At 41.1% G+C, this 27,463-nt stretch overlaps 1 protein-coding gene across 1 annotated transcript in view; it reads left to right on the top strand.

Annotated features, from left to right (window-relative positions):
* Positions 1–27,463, top strand: part of LOC133410850 (contactin-associated protein-like 5) — a 152,712-nt gene that overhangs the window by 118,699 nt on the left and 6,550 nt on the right. The window contains exons 14-23 of the mRNA XM_061692422.1: positions 1,505–1,661; positions 2,166–2,293; positions 4,193–4,363; positions 6,845–7,063; positions 10,431–10,670; positions 17,089–17,307; positions 18,545–18,678; positions 19,891–19,978; positions 20,066–20,266; positions 25,160–25,234. Of these exons, the coding sequence (XP_061548406.1) occupies positions 1,505–1,661; positions 2,166–2,293; positions 4,193–4,363; positions 6,845–7,063; positions 10,431–10,670; positions 17,089–17,307; positions 18,545–18,678; positions 19,891–19,978; positions 20,066–20,266; positions 25,160–25,234 (1,632 nt within the window). The remainder of the gene's footprint in view (positions 1–1,504; positions 1,662–2,165; positions 2,294–4,192; positions 4,364–6,844; positions 7,064–10,430; positions 10,671–17,088; positions 17,308–18,544; positions 18,679–19,890; positions 19,979–20,065; positions 20,267–25,159; positions 25,235–27,463) is intronic.

Genomic DNA, 27,463 nt, shown 5'->3' on the forward strand with positions numbered 1-27,463 from the left:
GCAATTAGTTATTGACCGATTGCTCCCAAACAGACTGATATTATTGGAAATGACTGCCAGTTTAATTCTCCGTAGCTAAAAAATACAGAAAGAGAATTTGTTAGTGAAATATAGGCCATCTGGATGCTATTGGTCCTTGAATTGTAATGAATCGGGATGCATTATGATTGGAGTGAATGTCATCGTGATGCATCAGAGTAATTTAATACCGACAATGGTACCTTGACTAACAAGTTCAATAAGTTCTGTGACTAAGCTTGTATTCCTAGCTCAATTTGTGTGTGACATGCGAGTTACTGGGTGGATTCTGTGACGTCCGTTTGCTATCTAGCGCAAGCGTTTATGAAGGTCACTAGTACCTCAAATTTTCATCACAAAACAAAAAAATTTACCGAGCGACGGCTCAGATCGCAGAAAAGGTTGGTGAAAGTTGGTGCAATTGCAAGTCAGGGTAAAACTGTATTGTGAATGTATCATATTAGTCACAGTATTTTGAGATACGTTCTCTATACCGCACAATTTCAGAAGTGGTTTTCAAGTGAATCACCTGCAACGGAAAGTCAAGGCGAATGACTGATGTTCTCACACCATGTGGAGCAGTTGAGTGCTAAGAATTGACTGCTCCCACTGTACGTTCACATTATTGCTGTTCCACTCATGTCATGTAGATGTCAGCAGCACACAGTTGTTATCAAAACAAATAAAAAAGTGTTTCTGCTGTCTATGGACATAAAATGCTAATGCTAAAAACAGTGTTAAAAACAAAGCAATGTGCTTCCCTTTTCATTTGTGCCTCGATCTGTCCTGAAAATGCAAAGAGTATACGCGTAACTTGTAAGATCTGTGTTGGGGCCGACCAAGTTTTTGACATGCCAGAAATTCATCTGAAATCTGTCATTCCTTGTTTGCCGCTGCACACTTAGCATGCCCGACTTAACCTTGAATCGTCTCCAACTCAGAAGACACAGAATCAGGTTTCAAACTGTCATAATTCATAACTCAGTGTATGCCAAGATTTAGAGGCTTGAGGCTGGAAAAACATGGTACAAATGCAAGATTTTGCCCCAAGCACACTCTACGCTAAACCTCAAAATGTCATATTCTGGGACTGTCATAAACCAATTAACAACTGTATATGAACACAAGCAAATAAAAAGTAAATTTTCCATATTATATCCTCTTTAATGCTGGAAAAGCTTGGTATGAATGCTAGATTTTGTAAGAGTACTTATCCTTGACTGTCTGGTCAGTCGCTGTTGTGGGTAGTCCGCGGTCCTGACATGGCAAGAGCCAAGCCTTCTGGGGAGGCTTAATTCACATAGTGTATGCCCAGGACAAATTGTTGATGTATTTATGTGGATATTCTTGAAAGACTTCTCTGAGTGGTATAATTGCTACATTTTGCCTAAGTACTAGATGCTTGCTTGTTACAGGCACCTTGGTATAGATGTTTAATTTTGCTGAAGTACTAGATGATCCCTAACTAACTAGTATATCACTGTAGATGGCAGTCCAATGTCCTGGTGGCTGGACCGACGCGGCGAGAGGCGGAGCTACTGGGGAGGATTTCTGCCGGGAATCCAGCAATGCTCCTGCAGCCTGGAAGAGAATTGTGTGGACATGAACTACTTCTGCAACTGTGACGCCGACACAGACATATGGTATGTTACCAAAAACTCAGTGACTCGCAGTGATCTCGAGATTTGTTTTGATTCACCTTCCTTTAGTGATGTTCTGAAAATTTTAAAACAATATCAGTAAATGCTTACGATATGCATGCTACCCATTTGGATTAATTCAACGTTAAAGCTGAACTCTACCCACTGCTTAAAGATAATAATTAAAACTATTTTAAATATTGCGAGGAGTAGCTAAACCTTCATTTGAATTTCGCTATATTAAACGCTTAAAGTGTCTTTGCATTTTGTGCATTAATCCACTCCAAACTCCAAATCTAGCCTGGATTCAACTCTGTTTGCATATTTCCAAAGGCGCTTGTCTCCCTTGTGATGAATTGCTTTAATGTCTTTACTCCTGCCTTCTGCGCTAATGCAGAAGAATGGGAGCCTTTATCTCAGTTCCCGTCGAGGCGTCCGGGCCCTGAGGGACCGCCCTCCCTCTGTTTATGTTTGCTTATTCCCTCATTTGTTCGATGTCTGTCACAGGGCCAACGACACTGGCGTCCTCTCCTACAAAGACCACCTACCAGTGAGCCAGATAGTGATCGGAGATATCGGCAGAGTCGGCTCACAGGCCATCTACCACATCGGTCCTCTACGTTGTTATGGAGACAGTAGGTGATCACTCATATACTGAATGAATGACTTGACTACAGGCAGGAAAATTACTGTTCGGGAAACTTGGTCTTGGTCACAAGTAACAGACTGTAGAACAAATAAGTTAGTAACTAACTCATTTGTTCTAGTTTTCATCATGGCTCACTCTATTTTGTAATGTAATGCTTTTTGTCTACGGGCCTCTGTTAGAGCCACATTACCTCCGACTGGTACACTTCAGATAACCATACGAGAAATAAATATTTTGAGAATGAAGTCAAAATATTAAGGGGAAAAAAAGAATTTTTTTGTCTTGTAATATTATAACTAAAAAATGATTTTTTTCTCATAAAATTTTGACTTTTCTAAACTAAATACAACATTATCCTCATAAAATAATATATATATTTTTTTAAATAGAACTTTATTTTTATAATATTAGTGCACAATAATATTTTCACACAAAAAATATAAAACATATTTTTGTATGACCACTACTCTTCGAAAAGATAGAGCTATATTTCTGGGAAAATAGGACTTCATTGTCATCTTATTATGTCTGAAAAATATACTGTATATGTGACTTTATTTTCAGAATTTTTTTCTAAAAGGTACAGTACAACTTAACTGTTACAACTCATTTTCTTTAACTACATATAACGTTATTCTCATATATATAAGAAAATAATCATTCTAGTAGAGCTTTTCTTGAAAATATGATGAAAGTGCAAATTTTAAAAAAGAGTGCACATGACGACTGTTTCTAAAAACGAACATACTTTGTTCTCATAATAAACTCTTTTGGAAAAAAATTCTGTTAAAAAATATGACTATTTTTGTAATAATACAAAATTTTGGTGAACATATGACTTTATTGTCGTAATATTATCTATTTTCCACACCGCTTATCCTCACTAGGGTCTCGGGCATGCTGGAGCCTAACCCAGGTAACTCTGGTCGAGAGGCGGGGAACACCCTGAACTGGTCGCCAGCCAATCGCAGGGCACATAGAGTACAAATAAACAACCATCTGCAATCACACTCACACCTACGGCTACTTAAGAGTCTTCAATTAACCTACCATGCATTTTTTTGGGATGTGGGAGGAAACCGGAGTATCCGGAGAAAATCCACGCAGGCACAGGCAAAACATGCAAACTCTACACAGGTGAGGCCGGATTTGAACTCGGGTCCTCCGAACTGTGAAGCAGATGTGCTAACGAGTCGTTCACCGTGCTCCCCTGCCTAGTAATATTATAACATAATATTTTCAGAAGAAAATATTACTTTTGGGCGGCACGGTGGGCGACTGGTTAGAGCGTCAGCCTCACAGTTCTGAGGACCCGGGTTCAATCCCCGGTCCCGCCTGTGTGGAGTTTGCATGTTCTCCCCGTGCCTGCGTGGGTTTTCTCCGGGCACTCCGGTTTCCTCCCACATCCCAAAAACATGCATTGATTTGAGACTCTAAAAATTGCCCGTAGGTGTGACTGTGAGTGCGAATGGTTGTTTGTTTATATGTGCCCTGCGATTGGCTGGCAACCAGTTCAGGGTGTACCCCGCCTCCTGCCCGATGACAGCTGGGATAGGCTGCAGCATGCCCGCGACCCTAGTGGGGAGAAGCGGGTCAGAAAATGGATGAATGGATATTACTTTTGGCTACAAATTCTTTATTAATGATATCACTACTTTTTCAATAAAAAAATTGCTTAAAATATATAACTATTTTTCAAAAAAACATTATTCTCTCAATATTACAACTATATTCCTGGAACATTGGGTCTTTTGTGCCTTTGTTTCATTTTATTGTGGCCTTAGTAGGCTACTCCTCAATACTTGGCAGTTCTCGGAGTGCTCATTCTACACTCACCCTACTTATCTACAACATATGGATTTATTTCTGTCTGTTTCTACTTCAGTGTCCATGTGGAATGCAGCCACTTTCTACCAGGAGTCGTCTTACCTCTATTTCCCCACCACACAACCTGAGCCCGCCTCAGACGTCTCCTTCTACTTCAAAACCAGCGCCCCCTCAGGAGTTTTTGTGGAGAGCCTGGGCCTCAAAGATGTTGTCAGAGTGGAGCTCACCTGTAAGTCAACAGTCGTGCTCCATAACAGTGCAGGGTGTACTGTGAGCTGTAAGGTCTTATCGAGACAGGTGTGTGGTTTTCCTATTTAAATCCAATCAGTATAATCAAACACAGCTGGACTCCAATGAAGGTGTGGAACCATCTCAAGGATGATCGGAAGAAATGGACAGTACCCAAGTTAAATATGAGTGTCACAGCAAAAGGTCTGAATACTTAGGGCTGTGTGATATTTCAGTTTTTCTTTTTTAATAAATCCGCAAAAATTTTAACAATTATGCTTTTTTTCTGTCAATATGGGGTGCTGTGTGTACATTAATGAGGGGGAAATGAACTTCAATGATTGTAACAAATGGCTGCAATATAAAAAAAGAATGAAAACTTTAAGGGGGTCTGAAAACTTTCCGTACCCACTGTATACATATACACACACACACACACACACACAGACCCTTTCAAAAAAAAACATTTGAATATCATGAAAAAGTTTATTTATTTCCATAACTCCATTTGAAAAGTTAAACTTTCATATAGTATAGATACAGGGCCCACAATTTAAACAACTTTAAGTATGTATTTGTTTATTTTTACATAATGGGGGCTTCTAGCTCATAAAACACACGAAATCAGGAATTTAAAAAATTATAATAGTGAAGAAATCAGCCAAAATGTTGCAGGCCATTCATGTGTCACACACTAATCATCTACTAAACTCAAAGCACCTGGACAGGTTTCCCCAAGTGTCATTAAATTACTTCAGTTTGGTTCAATTGTCTCAGTTGGGTTCAATATGGGGAAGACTGCAGACTTGACAACTGGCCAGAAGACCATCATTGATACCCTCCGTAGGTTGCGTAAGACACAAAGGTTCACAGCGAAGGAGGCTGGCTGTTGACAGACTGCTGTGTCCAAGTATATCAATGGAAGGACAAAATGTGGCAGGAGAAGATGCACCAGCAAAAGAGATGGCCATGGGCTTCAGCGAATTATCAGAGTGGAATGTGAAGGGAGTCACACCTTCAAAAACCACCACATTCAGACGCATCCGGGAGATGGGCTACAACTGTCGGGTTCCTCAGGTCAAGCCACTTCTGAGCTTGAGCCAACGTAGGAAGTGTCTCAACTGGGCCAAGGAGAAGAAAGACTGGACTGTCGGCCAGTGGTGCAAGGTCCTCTTTTCCGATGAAAGTAAAGTGTGCCTATTACTCGGGAATCAAGGTCCAAGGGTTTGGAGGAAGATGGGTGAAGAACAGAACCAAAGCTGCTTGAGGTCCAGTGTGAAATATCCATAGTCAGTCATGATTTGGGGTGCAATGTCCAGTGCAGGTGTTGGTAAACTCTGCTTTCTTAAATCCAAGGTCACCGCAACAGTCTACCAGAGTGTTTGAGGACTTCATGATTCCTTCTGCTGAGGATCTGTATGGAGATGCAGAGTTCCTCTTCCAGCAGGACCTGGCCCCTGCCCATACCGCCCGAAGCACCAAAACCTGGTTTGATGCCCATGCCATCATAGGGGTTGACTGGCCAGCCAACTTGGCGGATCTGAACCCCATTGAGAATCGATGGGGTATTATCAAGAGGAAAAAGGGGCACCAGACCCAAAAACAGAAGAAATGACAGCAAGCATCAAGGAAATCTGGGCTTCCATAACTCCCAGGTAATGCCACAGGCTGATTGCCTCAATGCTACGGCGCATCCATGCAGTGATTAAAGCAAAGGGATTCCCAACCAAGGGTTGAAGATTAACATATCGTTTTGAAAGTATTATGATTGATTTAATGTGACCCTAATTTCTTTCTTTTTTCCTACAAAAACTGAAGTAAATGGTGATTTCTTCACAGTATTCTAATTATTTTGAATTCCTGATTTCGTGGGTTTTATGAGTAGGAAGCCCAAATTATGTAAAAATAAACAAATGAATACTTGAAATTGTTTAAATTGTGGGCCTGGAATCTATAATCTATGAAAGTTTCACTTTTTGAATGGAATTACTGAAATAAACTTTTGCATGCCATGCCATGCCATGTGTGTGTGCGTGTATAAATATATAATATACCTCAGCTGAATGGGTAAAAAATGTTGAAAGTGCTTGAATTTGACCTCGATAAAGGCATACAAAGTCAGCGAGAGCTTTAGAATATTAGAAGCCTTCTTTGAGGGTAATGCAATCTGCTATGAAAATGTATGTAAATAATGAAAGAATGCACTCGGGCTCTGTGAGGCTTGTACTTGTCTGCCAGCATGACAAGTGTATCATGCATTTCTATTCAAAAGCATGTGCAGCTGTGGATTGTTTGTTGTAGTGGAGGTGGTCGTGTTATTTACTGTTGATTACAGTGGAGCTTTCTCGACAAACCTGAGCGGGTGGATTGTGCCGTTTTTTGTGTTGAGGGCAGAATACTCATCAGACTCTTGTTCATCCTATTGTGTGTGTGTGTGCGTGTGCGCGTGCGTGTGTGTGCGTGCGTGTTTGTGGCCAATCAGCTCCATCTATGGTGTCGTTTTCCTTCGATGTTGGAAGCGGCGCGGTGGTCCTATCTATCAAGTCGCACATCCCGCTGAATGACAGGCAGTGGCACTACGTAAGGGCGGAGCACAATGTCAAGGAGGCCTCGCTGCAGGTCGACCAGCTTCCTGCACGCTTCCTGTCAGCTGCCGCAGACCATCAGCTGCCCTTAAAACTAAGCAGCCAGCTTTTTGTAGGTATGCTCACCCTCTTAAACAAACAGCCGAGTCTTAAAATATGACCCTGTCCACGATCCAATCAATTTACGAGTAAAGATTTTCAAATTAATATTGCTTCCTTTATTTCTCAAACCGTGACATAAATTCATGCGGAACGCTCAGTTTTGCCTTCTCTCAAATGGTGTAAACATCGTTCACTCCGTGCATCACATACAGCAGTGATTCTCAAAGTGTGGTACAAGTACCACTTGCAGTACACGAAAGAGTCACTGGATTAAATTTAAAAAAAATTTGCAACACTGAAAACAAGAGACAATCAAACAGAATGAAGCATCGAGCCATGCAAACAGCCTGTTCAAACATTTGTAAAAAAGAAATCCAGTCCAGTCCATTTTTTTCCTTTTCATGAACAGTACATTTTTTACTCTTAAGTAAATTTAAGTACAGTTCAGTTGTATTTAACTTTTTGGTACAGTACATTTGCATTGAATGAATCTGTAATTGTTTTTTTAATAACTACAGTGCCACGTTTTGGGTTTTTTGAACGCAAGGAAGGCAAAGCAATACATGGAGGACCCAAGTGCAGGGAGGCAAGGCAGAAGTCTCAAAAATATATTTAATTCCAAATCAAAGGAAAACAAGGATCATGGAAAAAGCTAACTAAACAAAGTCCCAAAACTGATAGAGTAACAAAGAAACACTTGAAAAAACCTAAAACTGGAAACAAGACATGACTAGTGAAACTACGACACTTGACAATGAACTGACAACTGAAAGAAGCCAGGGAACTAAATACAAACAAATTGAAAAGACACGAGTGCCTGAGGGAGCTGATTGGTCGACACAAGGTATAAGGTTGACAAGAACAGGTGGACACGAATAAATGAGCACACAAGACATGAAAAACATGGAACACAGGAAAACATGAAATAAAACCAAACACAATCCAAACCAAAACATAGAACATGACAGTTAGACACCCCCCCCCCCCCCCCCCCCCGCCCCCCAAAAAAAGAAACAGATGCTAGATATTCCCAAAAGGTACAACAAAGAAAAAGCCACCAAAATGAGGTATGAGACAAGGTGATGAACAAGGCTCGGAACGGGGTGACTTGGGGGCAGGTTTGGATGGATGTGACTGTGGAGGTGTGGAAACTGGTGAAAAATTAAATTGAGCAGAAAAACAGGACGACAAAAGTTGACCTTTACTTGGCCGCCCCCGTTGGCCAGCACGCGGTAGTCCCGGATAGATGGCCAAACAGGTGCCCAATTAAAAGGTCAGAGGGAAAGGACTTGGGCTCACAGTGGTGGGAAAAGGGAAAACGTGACAAAAACTGACGAGGGCGAGAAAAACGGGAAGGAACTGGTAAAAATTTAAATCAGTGTCAGAATCAGAAAGAATGTTAACTAAATTTGGCCATCTTCACAATCGGAAAAATCAGAATCTAAAAAAACATGGAGGTAAAAATGGTAGGGTATGGTGACTAGCTAGGACAAGAGGGAGACACTGGTGAAAAGGACAGAGAAGAAAGATCAATGGGGCTTACTGGAGGAGGGTGGGTATGGTCAGCCAGCTGAGGACACTGCGAGGCTGACTGGTTAGGTGCAGGGTGACACCGTGGTTTTCCCACTGGGTCCTTGTTTGGTCGGTTCATTCCGTCACATTTTGGTTTTTTTAAAGGCAAGAAAGGCAAAGCAAAACGTGGAAGACCCAAGTGCAGGGAAGCAGGCAGGCAAGGCTGAAGTCTCAAAAATTATATTTAATTTCAGATCAAAGGCAAACAAGGATCATATAAAAAGCTAACTAAACAGTCTCAAAAGTGATCATCAAAGTAACACTTGAATAAACCTAAAACTGGAAACAAGATATGACGAGTGATATAACTGAGCGACACCACTGGCGACTATGACAATGACAGGAACTGAGAGAAATCAGGGAACTAAATACAAATAACCCTCGACAAGACACGAGTGGCTGGAGGGAGCTGATTGGTCGACACAAGGTAGAAGGTAGATGAGAACATTACTGTAAATAAAAAAAGCTTGAAAATGTTTGAAAAGTGTATCTCAACTTACCTCCTTCAGCCGGGATTTGAACCCAGGCCGTTTTCAAGAGCGGAGCAAGCCAGCATGCGAGAACATGGCTAATTTACATGACATCCTGTAAATGCTGTAAATGAGCCACATGGCACATAAATGGTGTCCCTTAAAACGAGTTTCCACTATTCTGACCTGTGACACTTTTTCCAAAAAGGTTATATGCTTGTTATATCAGCTTTAGCTTGTAATATGCCACACTTGATTGATCAGCAAAGTTGTCCACGGGAGGGCTGTGTGTCGGCCGAATTGTCCGCTACATGCCCCTCATTGTGGGACTGAGGTCCTAGGTCCCTCACCTAGGACCTGTTTTCCATGGGTGACCCTACCAGGGGCGTGAAGCCACTGACAACTTAGCTCCTAGGATCATTGGGACAAACAAACCGCCTCCACCACGATAAGGTGACGGCTTCCAGGAGGGGAAATGCAACTAATAAAAAAATTACAACCCTGTACAAGTTAAAAACTGCCCACACTTCATAATCAACACGGGGGTTTATAGCCCTTCTATTCTCAATGTACATAAATCCACATTTTTGATACTTCAAGCATACCAATGTTTGTGAGGGGGGCAGAATCACTCAAAGGCTATTCCATCTAAAGAGTACAAATGTTTGTAATTATGTACGACTATGAGTACTTGAGCATGCCTGTAAATATCAAGCTAAATATCAGTTAACTGTGTACATATACCATATACTGAAAAATGCTTTTGTTTCATAATTCATTCTAAACTAAAAGTCAGACCAAAGCATACTTAATAAGTACTATATACTAAACATCTTTTCGATACGCCTAGTATAATTATGGCCTGTGGTCAGTCCTTTTTGGATAAATGCAAATCCTTCTTTAACACATGCTGTCTATTCACTTGCTGCTACTCTGAGCCTCTAGCCTCTTTGGGATGCACAATTAGTTAGAATAGTGCTAAATGTCATGGGCCTTTGTCCAGTAAGTCAGTCTCGGTGTTAAAGGTCAAACTTCTATCAGTCAAGGCTTGGCCAAATCCCTGAGTCTTGTTTCTGTCCAAATTTTCTTCCAAGATACTCATAGGAGAGTTTGCTGGTTCTCTGTAACTTGGGCAAAACTGCAGATTTTCTATTTGTCAGAGTGAGAAGCCAATTGATTTAGAATGGTTCAGTCTAAGACGAGATAATGAGGCAGCATTTCAAATAAATTCATGAATTGATCCACTCTCCTGCAGTTAATTAAGTTAATCCACAGTAACGTACCATAAAATTAAGCAGTTAATTTATCACGACATGCGGCTAAATCGCTGTCATCGCAGGCGGAACGACATCGCTGCAGCGTGGCTTCTTGGGCTGCATGAGGAGCCTGATGGTGAATGGGCGGAACTTTGACCTGGAGGAACGGGCCAAAGTAACACCAGGCGTGAGCGCCGGGTGCCCCGGGTACTGCAGTGGCTCCAGCAGCCTGTGCCACAACAGGGGACGGTGCATCGAGAAGAGCAACGGCTACGCATGTGATTGCTCTCAGTCAGCCCACGCCGGATCCTCATGTAACCAAGGTGATGCGCCATTCACTGCATTACAGTCAAGGCTATCAATGACATCGTGGTCTGAATTGTCTGTTACAATACAAAATGCATATTCCAGCATCAAGTAGCCATAGTGTTGTGAATCTGTCCATCTATAATGTCCCCCATTTTCTTTCACGAATATGCTGTCCAGTGAAAAACATGACTTTACAATGGAAAAAAATATATATATAAATCACAAAATATGAAGATACCTGATTAATTTGGACACCAAAAATATCTAAATGAAAACATATTTTGTTAGCTGCTCTTCCCACACTCCTAAAATATTTTCTATATTTGTTCTTATGCACCAGTATTGATATTGTTGCTCTTTGATGAACACCAAACGCGCATCCACAAAGTCCCCTGTGTTCTGTCAGCACTGCCTACTGGAGCTATCCATGAACCTGTAACTAAAAAGTACCATTTTAAATTTGTGTTTTGGACAACATTTTTTTAAAAAATCTGATCTTTATTGGACAGCGACGATATCCAAATAAAAACCTGTTACTGCCTCATCCATGTTTCTAGGAACCTTTATTTTTGCACTGATGAACAGTCATGTTGGAACAGGAAGGGACCATCTCTAAACTGTTGCCACAAAGTTGGAAATGTCCAAAATATTACCCCATGAGCCACAGTGAAAGGAACTCTGAATGCTTCAGCATACCAAGAGATTTTTGACAGTCAAACAGTTTTTGGATTACCCCTTCCTGTACCAACATGTCTGTGCACCAAATGCCCAAAGCAAGGTGCATTATGACATGGATGAGAGAATTTGGTATGAATGAACTTGACTGGCCTCCACGGTGTCCTGCCCTAAACCTGACAGAACACCTTATGGTTGAGTTCAAGTGGACAGTGAACCAGGCCTTCTCATCCAACATCAGTTTGTGACCTCACAAATACAGTATGCTCCTGGAAGAATTCCTATAAACTCACTCCTAAACCTTGTTGAAAGCCTTCCCACAAGAGCTGAAGCTGTTAGAGTTGCAAAGGGTAGAACAACATCATATTAAACCATATGGATTTGGAATGGAGTATTATGTGAGTCAAAAAATACTTCTGGTGGGGACAAGCCAAAAGTCTAAACATTTGTCCTAACATGTTATTGAAGTGAATTCAATGAAGTGCAGTTGTCACCTTGACAACACATTACGCGACATATTTTTGTCCTCGCTTGCCATCGTCCGTACAAGGATTAAGGCAAGCTTCTTATTTCTCCAGAAGGCCAAGTCCAATCATTTGTTCCCCTTTTTCCCTGCAGTGTGGAGATTCTCCCGGCCATGTTCCCCTTTTTTATTTTTTTATTTTTTTTTAACGGCACTGTTGGGCTCCATTTATTTTATCTACCGAGACCCGCTACTTTTATCTTGGCGATTCGGTCGGTAGGTTCGTCTAAACGACTTACTGTTTCGGATCATTGGCTTTTTTATTCCCCCCACACATACACACACTCCTTGCAAGAGAATACTCTTGAGAAAGGCACATGTTTGCGTTCTTGTGACCACATTTTTACCAGGGACCATTTCTGTTAAAAATACACTGATTGCACTCTATCAGATTTAGGCTACAGAGTGCTGCAAGGCAGTACAAGCTCAGAAAAAGTACATAATTACTTTTGGAGGAACCGCCTCAGTATCTCTCCCACAACTATAACATGAAAATCAACCACGAATTTAATCCCTAATAAGGGTCGCCGGTGAGCTGGAGCCTATCCCACCTGACACCCTGGACTGGTCACATGTCAATCGCAAGGCACATCCAGTACAGTGAAACCTTGTTTAATGCAGGGGATACATTCCAGACCCACCCACACTAGGTGAAAATCTGCGGTATAAGGAGATAGTTTTACCACTATCATACACTTTATAACACATTTAAACTTATTGAAACACACATTTATTAAAACAACACAGTATTCCTTACAGCCCATGTTCTCAATCTTGCCTGCAAAATTCTTCCAATAAGATGCAAAACATGCTTGCTTCAAGCTGTTAATTTGTCACTCCAAGTTGAAGTCTACTAAAAAACTGACACATGAAACAAAAGAGAATTAAATTATGTATGCTTAAACACCAAAATGTTCAACCAAACCATGTAACTTTGTCAAATAAAGGTCTGCTAGCTTAATGCTAACATACGATGCAAAATGACATAGACTGGCTAAAAGAAATTAGCAAAGATATTATGGTAAATATAAACCTTCCAACAACTGCTACTTTAACACATGCGGAGAAACAACACATGCAAAGAGGGCATAGAACATTACTCACAGCAAATGATACACCGTTGATACTGTATAGACAAAAAACCTTAACACTCAGTCACAATGATGGCCAATTTAGAGTTTTCAATTGCATGTTTTTGGAATTGAAAGTAAGCAGTACCCGGAGAAATCTCACACAAACGCAGGGAAAACATTTAAACTCCATAAAAAAAAACAAAGCTGCGATTCAAACCCCTCATCTCAGAGTTGTGAGGTAGACCTGCTAACCACTACCCCACCATGTGTACCACTAATATTGTGTATAATGTATATATTTTATAACAATTTACAGTGGAAGGAAAAACTATGTGAACCATTTGGAATTTGAATTTATGCATAAATTGGTCAGAAAATCTTAAATCACAAGAATAAACAGAATATGCTTAAAATAATACCATGCTAATAATTGTGTTTTCATTTTTTAAAATAACATGCAAAAATTCACAGGACAGGGGAAAAAAAGTAAGTGAACCTCTTGGCTGCAAATTCTCCAAAAGCTAATCAGTCAGGTGTGAGCTAACCTGGAGTCCAATCAGTGAGGCAAGACTGGAGGTGTGGCTTAAAGCTGGTCTGGCTACTCGTAAAGACACACCAGTTTAGAATTGTCTCTTGTCGAGAATCATTGCCTGGTGTGTACCATGCCTTGCTCAAGAATTGTTGACTTGTATAAGTTAAGCTAACGTTAAAAGTCTACATCTTCATTCAAGTAGTCCTTCTTGTCATACAGCACAAACAGTTGTAATAAAATGCAGCATAGCAGTAACAAAAGATCCAAATAGTCATTTCATTATATCAATCACTCTTGTCAATCGTGCAGGATTAATTATTTGATGTTTGCTAAAATGAGGTGTAGGTACCACTGTGATATTTCTTATTACCCTCAAAGGCTCTGCTTTTGTACCCTTGACACTTCCACATTTTGGGAACTGTAACTTTTGGGCTGTGGAAAAGGCACAGCTAATTGAGATCCATAATTACAATGGATTCTATCTTGAGTTACATACAGTACATGGACCTGTACGCTTATTTCAAACAGTGTAAGAGCTTGAAATGCATGAAATGTCCTGCACAAATGTCTTAGTCCAGTCACCCAGCCCGGAGAGAAAATATGGCATTCAAGCCAATGATGTCTACAGGAAGAAGCCATGTGTTGTGGGGAGAGTATGATATAAATCAAGTGTGACTTCACAGCGTGACGACAGTTGTTCGATTCTCATTTGCAGCCGCTGTCGTTTACGGCAAACAAATTGTTTTTTGGTGGGTCGGGTTGGGAACAAAAGAACGTCGTGTGCTCCCGGCGAGAACGTTTCAAGATGAGACCATACACCATACACTTAGATTTAATGTGTGGAACATGAGACCGAGAGCTTTAATGGAGCTGTTAATGATGGTTCTTATTTTCACACCTAATGAAGTTGGGTTGAAGTCCAATGAACGTGAACCCTACAGGAGTCCTAACAGAATATATAGAAATTAAAGGATTTTCTATTGAGCATAAAGGAGGCAGAAGCCTTTCCATGTTTCAATTAGGTGTTGTTTTTTTGGTTTTTATGCGTTCGTTAAATATTCTATAGTGTTTACGAAAACACTTACATTAGGTTCCCTTGATGACTCTAAATAGTGTAATTTTTACAATGTTTCGCGAAAACTGTTACATTCATTGAGTATATTTTTTGTAAAAGTGTCTGAAAACACTCAAGAGGTTGATTTATAAAGATCCCAAATAGCGGGTGCTAATTTTGTGTTCACTCTAACAAATTCCCATGCTGTTGGTGGGCATGTTGCGCATAATGTAATAAGATTATCTTTTTCTAAGATCCCAAATTGCAGGTGCTAAATTGCGTGTTTACTCACTGCTCAATGCAGTTTCCATGGTGATCTTTTTTCCACACAAGACGGCTTGTATCCAGTCTTTAGGAGGGTTTTGCGCTTTAGGTAGCTTTGATGGTTTTCAGCATGGAACATTTGGGAGAGTACTTACAAGAGCAAAATGAAGCTTGAAGTGATGGAATTGGGAAGTGTTACGAGTAGAAGCAAGCAAACATATTACTGAGTAACAGAATTGATCGCTCAGATGCTGTAATTTTGGGGAAGCCAGCAACCGCATAAAAGCCATGCTTTGTTTGATATGCAGTAACCTGCCTCAAATCCATGGCAATTTGATGTATGTGCCCAACATTCCGTTTAAAATGCACATCCAGGAGACCGCCCTGGGAGAGCCTAGCACCAATTGTCACAGTGCAGTGAAATGATTTAGAGGGATACACCAGAACTCAGAATTGAAAGTAGTTTTGTCATACGGAGATATGAGATGACTGGCCGTGACTGGCGAATACTGTGAATCAGCCTGTAGATTATTCAGAAACTCTCAAACTGCATTGCTGAAGAGACAATACAGTAAGCCACAATAATTTTTTGGCCATTTCAAAAATGTTTGCACGAGCCAGAGTACTCGCTGCCTCTCATTTTGTTTTGCGCACTGGTTTGCGTGTCCTTTTCAAGCGTTCTATTTAAAGACACAAAATGAGCCACTATAATTCATCTCTGGTTTGATAAATCACTTTGCGCATGTATTTACATACTCTTCCCTCAAAAACACACCATAAACTGTGCAGCAACTTAGTGTGTTTGGCAGACGCAAACCTTGTTGTTCTCGGGTAGTAGGTCAGCTCCCACGTTTGTTTGCGCAATCAGGTTTGTGCCCGTTTTTGCCCGTACAAACCTTTAGTAAATCAAGCTCTTAAACGTTAAATCTATTGACCAATAGTGCAAATAGTCTTCAGGTTTACGAAAATATATTTTTAAAATATGTCCTGCATATAATGAAATTATCTACTGGTGCGCATAAAAGTGAAAGTAGTGAAGTACTTCAATTGCTGTAATTTCTCATGTATAATGTGGATTTCTCCCCAAAAATAAATTGTCAAAAGTCCATAGTGCGCATTATACATAGGTATTGTTCACATTTCATAATTGTATGCAGCCATCTAGAGGTTATGAAAAAGCTTTACACTTTCATTCCAAAATACCATCACCACCTAGAGGTTATGAGAAACCTGTAGACTTTAATTTTAATAAGCCACCGCCACCCGGTGGTACTGAAAAAGTGTAGCCTACACTTTTATTCCAATATGGCAGGGGGTACCCATGGCTGCATATATGTACAGTTGTGCTTATAAGTTTACATACCCTGGCAGAATTTGTGAAATCTTTTTTTTTTTAAATATGACTGCTGACTGAATGATGACATCATTAATTTCTTATGGTTATATTCTGTTTAATGATGACCATTTAATTTTAATCCCATTAAAATTAAATGTGTTTCGCCTGGCCCTTCATCTTTTCTTTAAAGAATTGCACCCATCCATCCATTTTCTGAGCCGCTTCTCCTCACGAGGGTCGCGGGCGTGCTGGAGCCTATCCCAGCTATCATCGGGCAGGAGGCGGGGTACACCCTGAACTGGTTGCCAGCCAATCGCAGGGCACATACAAACAAACAACCATTCGCACTCCCATTCACACCTACGGGCAATTTAGAGTTGTCAATTAACCTACCATGCATGTTTTTGGGATGTGGGAGGAAACCGGAGTGCCCGGAGAAAACCCATGCAGGCACGGGGAGAACATGCAAACTCCACACAGGCGGGACCGGGGATTGAACCCCGCTCCTCAGAACTGTGAGGCAGACGTTCTAACCAGTCGGCCACCGTGCCGCAGAATTGTACCCATCTTACAAATTCTGTGTGGGTAATCAAACTGTGTGTTTTTTTAGTAAATAAAAGTAGGGTTGTGAATTTCAAAATAAGAGCAAGTAAATAAAAAAGAAACTATTACATGTTCAAATAAAGTGCTCAACTTCAGAATAATTCTTTGAAAAAACTAACAAAATACAGTTAATACTTCATGTTTTGATCTTATGGGTAGAAGCAAAATCATGCATTTTAAAAATGTATTATACATAGATAGAAGGGATTTCCAGAATTTTGTCAACTTTGGGGGTGCGTATTATACATGGGTGTGCATTATACACAAGGAGTTATGGTAAATTGTTTTGCTTTGGTTTTTGTCTCCAGTCTTATCACGGTGTACATGTTCTTTACCAATCACCTGTGAATTGTGGTTGTGGTGTTTCCACAGAGGTGTCGGTGTCCTTCGACAAAGAGTCATCGCTGACCTACACACTCCAGGAACCTTTCTCTGTGATGCTGAACAAAAGCTTGCAGGTGGAGAGCAGCAGCAGCAGTCGGGCCAGAGAGGACTTTTCATTCAGCTTTATCACCTCGCAGAGACCCGCCATGCTGTTGTCTGTCAGCACCCTCAGCCGGCAGTACATTGCTGTCATTGTGGCCAGGAACGGTGTGTGCACAGATTGGCTCGCACGTGCAAATAGAACGTAAAGAATTACATCGTTTGGGATGGAACAACTTTGGAGTTGTTTTTTGTAGCCCTCTGTACTACATTTAAATATTTGTAGTTAAGTTGAAATATCTGAATCGTCTTCAGTGTTTACAAAAACACATGTTAAGAATTGTTTTCACAAATATGTTTTTTTAATGAGACACATCCACAAAAGACTTACCATAACTATCCTCAAACTTTCAAAAATAAGTATGTTACATATTTTAACGATGGCCAATTGTCTTCAGTGTTCACAAAAATACGTAAACTAGGCTCTTAGAAGGCTCGGATGTTTACAAAAACCTGTGTTTCATTCATTTCAAATTCTCTTCAATGTTCACAACAAACTTTGTTAGCTTCATTGAAGACTTACAATTATGAAATTGTCATATATGATACTGAAATTGTTGTAAATCTTCAAAAAAAAACTTATGTTAGGTTTGTTGAAGACTTGTCTTCAGTGTTTATGAAAATACATACATTGTTTTTTGTATTGTAAATTGTATTAAGACTCCAAAAAATTTAAATTTCTTGTCTTCAATATTTAGGTTAGGTTCATTGAAGAGAAAATTATCTTCAATGTTTTTGAAAACTTGTATGGTATATTCTTTGAAGATAGTAAATTGTCTTTTTGTTTTTAGGAAAACTTACAGGGGTTCTTTGAACTCTCTAAATTCATGCATTAATTGAAGGCTGTCATGTTTATGAAAATGTATGTGATGGTATTTGAGGAATGTAGTCTTAATTGTTTTGACAAAAACATGGGGTTCTTTTAAAACTAAATTGTCTTCAGTATTCACAAAACAATTAATGTTACGCTCTTTGAATACTCTAAATTATCTTCCTTGTTTACGAAATTGCATATATTGGGTTCTTTAAAGACTAAATCCTTTTCAATGTCTACGAAAATGCTTTGTTTTCTTCTTTGAAGACTAACTCGTCTTCATTTTCCCAAAAATGATAGGTTCCATGAAGTCTCTAGCACTTCGCTGTTTAAAAAATGTTAGGTTCTTTGAAGATGGACTTGTCTTCAGTGTTAACAAAAACACCTACATCTCTACAGCACTGCAGCCTTATTTCCTCACCCTGCTTGTTTATCACACTTGTTAGTTCCATCAGATGAAAGTGAATGTGATGTAAATAAGACAAAAGGGCCACAGGGTTCACATTTGCGTTGTGCGTGCCTTGTGTCCAGGGAGTCTGCAGATCTGGTACCACCTGCAGACAGACAGGAAGCCAGACATCTTCTGCCCGGCTCCCGCTAATCTGGCAGATGGACGACTTCACCGAGTGCGAATCCAAAGAGTGGAGGAGAAAATCTACGTACAGGTGAGGCAGCCACGTGTGGGTGGACCCATGTTCAAATGTCATGCTTTTATTCCAGCAGCAATGTGGTGTCTGTCAGAATGCATTAGCATTGATTAATTACTTTATTATGCAAATAGAGACTTTTTCACAAAGGCCTCATGGCCTGGTATTAATGAGGCTGGCCGTGTTGTGGAAAAAAACTCCCCCGGGAAGATATTTTCAAATGTTTAAAAAGTGCTGTGGGGCATCTGGAACCAAACACTTTGAAAATGCAATGACAACTAAAGTATGTCACATGACCTGCTGACTAAGGGCAGCATGGACGGCCAGTTTAGTTTTTCACTTTGAAAGAGTAGCCAAACATCATGGAGCTGTTACAGCTTCAAAATGTGCCAAGGATAACATGAGTGACTTCTATGGTGGTCGTCGTAAACATGGTGCACCTCCAAACGCCAAGTTAGCACCTCAGGTCAGATGTTAATGTTGTAAACTAGCTAAACTTGCGGTACTTTATTGTCATCCATAAGCCAGCTATTATAGTAGGACACAATGCTGAGACGAGCAGTCAATTTTCTTATTATAATCCTTCCACTTGTTCTTAAAGGACGGGCAACGTGCAGTTGGGTCAGGTGAGCTAATACTTTTCAATCAATGCTTTTCAAAGATGACTCCTAATTTTCTTGCGTTTAGAAAAATACAGTCGGTTGACAAAGGGAATAAATATTGACTGTTTACTAAAATGCAATTATTAGGTTCATTGCACCTTGCTTCAAAGCTTGCAGTGCTTCATTATCATCCATTAGCCAGCAGAGAGACAAGCATACACACCAAAATCAAAAAATGTTCTCCTTATAGTCCCTCTACTGTTTTTAGCGCTTAATATCACAGCCAGTGCGCAACGGGTTCCAATGTAAATTGAAGGACAAAATAATCTGCATATTGTTTGAGTCAGGTGAGCTATTACGTTCCTTAGGATCTATTGGTTCCATAGTATTGGATGTTTTCGTCACTAAAAAGGCGAGGTTATTGACAGAAAAGCATTGCTGTAGAAACAATGAGCATCCAATCAGATTGCTCAAATGTCAGTAGCCACTACGGTGCATAGCGTGGTGTCTGGGATAGCTATGATATGCTGTATAGTACTCAATTATTTTCATTCTTTTGCATCATCATCGCCGTATTCACACATAGGTTTCTTTGTTATACAGTAGTTTTTGTTTCCTCTTCAAACAGGTGGACCAAGACATCCACAGAAAATACACCCTATCTTTTGATGGAGAACTCGTCTTGATCAAAACTTTGACACTGGGCAAAGTCATCAGTAAGTCCTCCATGTTGTTCAAGGTGCTAAACAAAAGCTACAAACGTGTCTGAGCCAAACGTATAAAAACTATCTGCATCTTCACAGGGTTAGACGCATTCCATGAGGAGGTAATAGAGGCTGCTTCAAAGGGTTTCGTGGGCTGCCTTTCGTTGGTACAGTTCAACGAAGTGGCACTGCTGAAGGCGGCGCTAACCAACCCTGGAAGCTCATTGGTCACGGTCCACGGCCCGTTGGTCCAGTCAAATTGTGGTGCGCTGCCCGACTCTTCGTCACGATCTTTGCAAGGTGTGAACACTGGTTGAAATTGAAATTTGATGCGTTTCTAACAGTACCTTAGATTTCAACATGGGCAAAAAATGGTTTCGCTGTCACAATTATGGACAGGTTATTCCGTTTTTTTGTACCATAGAGTCAATTTAATTTACGCTGACCTTGTTATCGGAACCTGATTGTTTTGTTCAACAACTATGATACCTTTACATATCTTTGCTCTGCATTGAAAAGCATTTATCTTTGAATTTGTTTGTTATTTTTACACACGTTCTTAGCACTTAATAGCAGAGCATATGGTCAACAGATTAAAATGTAATCAAACGATATAATGTGACTTCTTTGGGTCAAGTGAGCTATTATTTTCCAGGCTTTAATATGTTTCAAAAGGGCCGGTAATTTGTTTTTCTTCTGTTGGATAATTTAATTACATTCAATCAAAAGACATTGAAGACTGGATTTTAATTGCATTTTCACAATCAACCCAGTACACCAACCGTTGAGTTTTCAGAACATGACATGCTTATTTTTCATTGCCCAGCTACAAATAGTAGGTATTTAATTAAGTCCATTTATTTCATTTATTTTTATTTTAGTTACATTCTATTTTAATCTTTTAACATACTGTATATTCTGACATGCAGTGAGTGACGATGGAAAGCACATCCAGAAATTATTCACAGTGGTTCACTTTTTGCACATTTTATTTTACAGCCTTGTTTGAAAATTGATTCATTGTTCAACCCATAGTGACAGTATGAAAAAAGATTTTGCAAATGCCGAACATAAAAAAGAGACATCACATACGCAACTACGTAAGTATTCATAGCCATGAAGGTAAAAATTGACCTCTGGTGCATCCTGTTTCTGCTGATCATCCTTGGGATCTTTTGACAGTTTAATTGAAATCGACCTTTGTTAAATTCAATTGATTGGACAAAATGTAAAAGGCCCACACCTGTCTATATAAGACATGGTTTCGCTGTCACAATTATGGACAGGTTATTCCGTTTTTTTGTACCAACCAAGCATGAAGTCAAACAAATTGTTTGTAAACTTCCACAAGGCACAGTTCTGTCAAATGGTTTACAAAAATGCCTGTGGTTTTGAAGGTGCCAATGAGCACATTCATTATCCGTGAATGGAGGACTCTTCTGAAAGCTGCCCACCTGTCGACACTTAAGTGATTGGGGGAGAAGCGTCTTGGTGCGGGAGGTAACCGGATTGTCACGGTGAGAGCTCCAGCGTTCCTCTGTGGAAAGAGGAGAACTTTTCCAGAAGGACAACCATCTCTTCAACAATCCAACAATTAGGCTTTTATGGTCGAGTGGCCAGACGGAAGCCACTCCTGAGTGAAAGGTACATGTCGGCCCACTTTGCCCAAGGCTCTCAGAGCATGAGAGACAAAATTCTCTGGTTTGAGGAGGCAAAGATTTAAGTCTTTGGCATTAATTCCAAATTTGATCTATGGAGGAAACTATGCTCCGCTCATCACCTGGCCAATACCATCCGTACTGTGAACCATGGTGGCGGCAGCATCATGCTGTGGGAATTCTTTTCAACAGCAAGAACTGGGAGACTAATCAGGATGGAGGAAGAGATGAATGCAATATACAGAGACATCCTGGATGAAAGCCTGCTCTTGACCTTAGACAGGAGAGTGTCACAATACCGGTTTGGACTCTAATGCACAACACACCACCACAAGAGAAATTTAAAGTTTTTAATTGGCTAAGTGTGAGCGTAAGATTTCTTTAATGCCAGTGGGGCCCAAGTGGTGGATGGAGTTCCTAAGAGGAAAGCACAGGTGAGTACAATCTAAATGACGAGTCTCCAAATTAGGTTTACTCACAGGCCTTACTATCACTGGAGGGAGGCTTCCTTGTAACCAATTAGGTGTGGCAGAGGGTGATGTGGCGCTTTAGCAAGGGTTGAGGATAACAGGTCAGCTGGAGGAGACAGGTACTGTAATAATAGTTTACCGTGGTGCTTAGTGATTGCAATGCTAAATTGGAGTCTTTGAAGTCCGCAATCCCAACCAATGTCCAAGCCAGGTCCAAAGATAGTAATCAGGTATCTGTTGTCAATTTACATAGTCCAGGATGGAAAAAATGCAATTCCAAAGGTCAATAATCAACGAAGGAATGACTTACAAATCCAGTCAGGTGGCAAGCAGGATCAGAGAACAGCTTGGGGCAGAAACAGGTTCACGGTCAAAAGGCTAGAGAGTACCGCAACAGCAAGTGACAATTTGGCACTGAGGTGAAAGGCTGGTTAAATATAGCAGGGAACAGGTGAAAACAATGAGGTCCTAGTGAGGCATGTAAAGCTGAGACACAAGAAATTGGTCACAGGAATTGGATCGTCAAAATAAAAGGCTGAGCACGAAATGAGCAGAACATGACACAGCAAGAGTTCATCTTTCAGAAGGACAACGCAAGCAAGCTTCAGACAACTCTTGAGGGCTTGTCTGAGGGGAAGACATCGCAGCTGTGGTGGGGCCTAAATGCCACTGGATTCTCATTTCAGTGCAAGTTTAAGACATACTGCGCAATTTGGCAGACCAGTCTGCCCAAGATGGGCATTCCGGCGCAGCAAGGGTGTGTCCTTGGAGATGCGCCTGAAGAAGTGACAATTTGGTTGTAAATAGTCAGTCTAAACTTATGCCTGCTCACACCATGTCTAAATACTGGCAGACTGTAGACTGCTGGTCTAACCATATAATATGATAAATTTGATCGGGGAACAGGCAGACAGATACTGAGGTCCATGGACACACCAGTTGTTATCACCACGTCATTCTGTATTTATTAAGGTCACCAGCTCTGTTGCCACACCGCCCAAGAGCAGTGGCAATGATCCACTCACACAGATTGCTGCGAATACGCATCGTCCTCTACCGCTTCATCCTCTTCCGCACAGAGATGTCTACACAGACATCTGACTGTCATTGTGCCACAGTTAAAGGGATCGAGAAGTTCCACTTTGATTGGCAGTGAACAACGTCTGCTGTATACAAGCCCACAGCGGCATAGCCCACCCACTCTTAGATCTAACGAGCTGCGCAAGTCTATCAAATGACCAACAACGGTCTAGCCTGCCCCTGGCGCACAGTTGCGCCACCTGCCACGCTAGATTTACGCAGCTCATGAAAATTGGGCCCTGAATATCTTTTGAGTGGCAGAGCCAGACTTAAATGCGACTGAACATTTCTGGAGATATCTGAAAATGCCTATGTAACAACACTCCCCATCCAACCTGATGGAGCTTGACAAGTGTTGCAAAGGAATGGGTGAAACTGTCCAAAGATACAGTAGGTGTGCCAATTCTATTTATGGCATCACAAAGAAGATTGTTGCCCAGGGTGCATCAACAAAGTATTAAGCAAAGGCTGTAAATACTTACAACATACTTAATATGTCATTTGTAATTAAGCTGTAAAAAAAAATTAAAACATACATTATGTTGCGATTGGCTGGCGACCAGTTCAGAGTATACCCCGCCTCTCGCACAGAGTCAGCTGAGATAAGTGCCAGCATACCCGTGACTCTCGTGAGGATAAGTGGTACAGAAAATGGATGGATGGAAAACAAATTATGTTGTCACTATGAGTGAGGTGTTCTACAGGTACGGATGATTCTATTCTATTTTGGAATAACAAAATGTGCATTGTTTTCACATTTTGGTCTATTTTTAGAATTTTCGTTGGATTAAAAAAAGAAAATGAAATGAAATGTTTTTTAACCTTACACTTAAGGAACAACAATTCCCCATTGAGAATTTCTTGTTTTTTTTACAGAGGTGATACAAGAGTCATTGCACTGTAATGTTTTTTTTAATGGATGGTTCTGTAATCATATTCAAGTTAAGACTATTAGTGTTAAGTCACTGATGGTGTAGCGGTACACTCACCTGCCTTTGGTGCGGGCAGCATGGGTTCAGTTCCCACTCAGTGACGGTGTGACAGTGAGCGTGAATGGTTGTCTGTGTTTATATGTGCCCTGCGATTGGCTGGCGACCAGTTCAGGGTGTAGTCCGCCTTTCGCCCCAAGTCAGCTGGGATAGGCTCCAGCGCCCTGCGACCCTAACCAGGATAAGTGGTGTTGAAAATGGATGGATGGATGGATGGACTATTAGTGTTGTTGCAATGAGTATACACACTTGTCCATACAGCGAGGCTCCCCCTAAAGGAGATAAATGCATGTTGGAAATGACACTCAGGAGCTGGGCAGTGTTAAAATGCACTCTTGTGTTCAAGCAGCTGCACGGAGAGTCAGCTTCTAGCATCAGCTAGCAGGAGGAGGCTAATTTCATTCATGTCATGTTGATTTATGAACATGGGGCTGTGTTTACACCTGGCTGAGATGCATTTGCAGCATGAGTGAGCCTCGGTGCACTTACATAGTCCCTCTGACACCCCCTCCATAAAACATACACATATCACATTGCCACATTTTTACCACAATAATAAGTCTCCGAAATGAGTTTCCTCCGCAGGGTGTCCGGGCTCTCCCTTAGAGATAGATAGGGTGAGAAGCTCGGTCAACCGGGAGGAGCTCAGAGTAGAGCCGCTGCTCCTCCACATCGAGAGAAGCCAGATGAGGTGGCTGGGGCATCTGATTCGGATGCCTCCCGGACGCCTCCCTGGTGAGGTGTTCCGGGCACATCCCACCGGGAGGAGACCCCGGGGACGACCCAGGACACGCTGGAGAGACTATGTCCTTCGGCTGGCCCGGGAACGCCTCGGGATCCCCCCGGAAGAGCTGGATGAAGTGGCTGGGGAGAGGGAAGTCTGGGCATCCCTGCTAAAGCTATTGCCCCCGCGGCCCGACCTCGGATAAGCGGTAGAAAATGGATGGATGGATGGAATAAGTGTCCATTCAGGAAATGTGTTTGGTGATTTTCCAGATCAAACTGTGACGACAAATAATGGAAAGAAGAAGCATGGCCGTGATACACACAATGACGTGGCTGTCATAGCAGGTATGTTTTCACTCAAAACATTTTTTTTTTTTATTGACTATCAGAATGGAGGTGTCTCCTCACCATACAAAGACGGGTATCAAAGTCGATACGTGACAGTATTGGTGCATTTATTAGTTTATTGCAGTGTTAATTTTGACAGCAAATTTTTATGTAGTTTTAGTGTTTTGACTAAAATGTAATATAGTATTGGAAAGGTGATGGGAAACTAGGTCAAAGTTCAGTTCACTGTTCTAAAAATGATAATGGCCCAAATGCATTATCGTTATTATTATGACATATAGTTCTGTTTCACTTAGTTAAATACATATACAATTAATATATTATCACTGTTTTCAAATCTCTTCAGGTACAATTTTAATGTAACTTTTGTGTGCAATGCATTTTTTATTGACTCATTTAAGTGTACCGTATTTTCACGACCATAAGGCGCACTTCCAAGTCTTAAATTTTCTCCAAAATGGACTGGGCGCCTTATAATGCGGCGCGCCTCATGTGTGCACCGAGTTCCAACATCTATAAATTTTGTTGTGTGATGAGCGCTCCGCTTGATTTTATTTTTTTTATTTTTTTTTGGAGCATTTCCTGCCGAGACACTGCTTACACAGAGGAAAAGCGGACGTGGCTGAGGACAGGGGAGGGTGCGTGAAGTAGGACGCTAAAGCCACGCCCCCGCGCCGGGGGTGTTTTCTTTTTTTTTTTTTAACCGCTTGACTGACTGGGAGCATTTCCGGGGTGTGCATTGTGCAAAACAACATCGCTTTGGCTAAAGACCCCCGAAAACGTGCCCTACGAAGAGACACGCTTACGAAGCACAGATTAAACTGCAAGCTATCAGTTACGCGGAGGAACATGGGAATCGAGCAGCCGCGAGAGAATTCAAGATCAACGAATCCATGGTTCGCAAGTGGAGGAAGCAGGAAAACTCACATCGCCAAGTCAAAGCGAACACAGCTTTATTAAGACTAGGAGGCAGCGCCGGGCGAGTTACGCCATAGTTTGTGAATGGATTGTGGATGCTTGTTCGAGCTTTCGCACGGCCACGAGACTGACTCGAACATGGCGTGTTTGATTGAGAACTTGCCCAGCTGTTCATTTCGGATACAGAAGATGAGGACTTTGATGGATTTGTGGATGAGGATTGATCAAAAAATAAAGTTAATACATTGTTAAATACTTCAGTAAAGTACAACCGAACTCAGTTTTGCTCCCGCTGCTTTTTTAAAAACATTGTTTTAGCGTGCATGCATGCTACCGTATGTTTTAAACTAGCGTATGTTTTACCATGCCTGCGCCCTATAATACGGTGCGCCTTGTGTGTGTGTTAAATGCAGAAATAGACCCCGTAACTGAGACTGCGCCTTTTAGTACGGTGCGCCCTGTGGTCGTGAAAATACGGTACTTTATTTTTTGAAGCACCACATTGAAAATGTATCGAGTCCACAAAAAACTCCGGTGTCCATTGGATGGAACAATAACTCACCCGACTCGGCCTTTGATTGGCTAGCACCAAGATGGGATTTGTACTTTTGGTTCGCTGTGTGTGGAGGCACTTTACCAACACACACACACCTGTTTGTGCTGTCAAGAAAGTTTTTTTTTTTTTTTTTTTTTTTAATACAAGTGTTTTAAGCTCTCCTTTTTTTCTGAATGTCTTTGGCCAAACAATACGCGACCGCTTCAGTAATATACTGCCACCGTCTGCTACGTAAGGAGTGTAGCTAGTGAGTGCTCCAGCAATGCTGGCTTGAAACTTTATTTTTAATTTTACTCTGGACAACACAACCTTTTTTCCATGTCCTCCTCATGTGTCTTCATAGCCTGCTTATATTCGGCCATGTGTTTAAGCGTTTGCTGGTGAAACGTTGTGTTTCCACCTTTGGCGGTAATATTTTTGTCCGTGTGCACCCCCACCCCCCTCGGCTGTCATCATACTGTCACCGTGCTACCTTCAATTACAATTCGGAAACATTAAGCCTGCAATCCACAACAATTTTTTGTTTAAAAAAAAAAAAGTATTTTTCACCAAAGCCACTAAGAACAAGAGATGACATAATGCTGATTAAGCTTGTCAGCTCCTCTAACATCTTGCTGTCTTTTTCAATATTTAGTGTCCACCATATACATTCCCACGCTGGCCCAGTTAGTGGCGCACCGCAAATGACGTAGCGGTAATGATGGCACGTAAATTCGGTATTCTGCCGTGCAATATGGGCAGAGCGCGGTTGT

The sequence above is a fragment of the Phycodurus eques genome, chromosome 12 (assembly GCF_024500275.1).
Source record: "Phycodurus eques isolate BA_2022a chromosome 12, UOR_Pequ_1.1, whole genome shotgun sequence".
Classification (NCBI taxonomy): domain Eukaryota; kingdom Metazoa; phylum Chordata; class Actinopteri; order Syngnathiformes; family Syngnathidae; genus Phycodurus; species Phycodurus eques.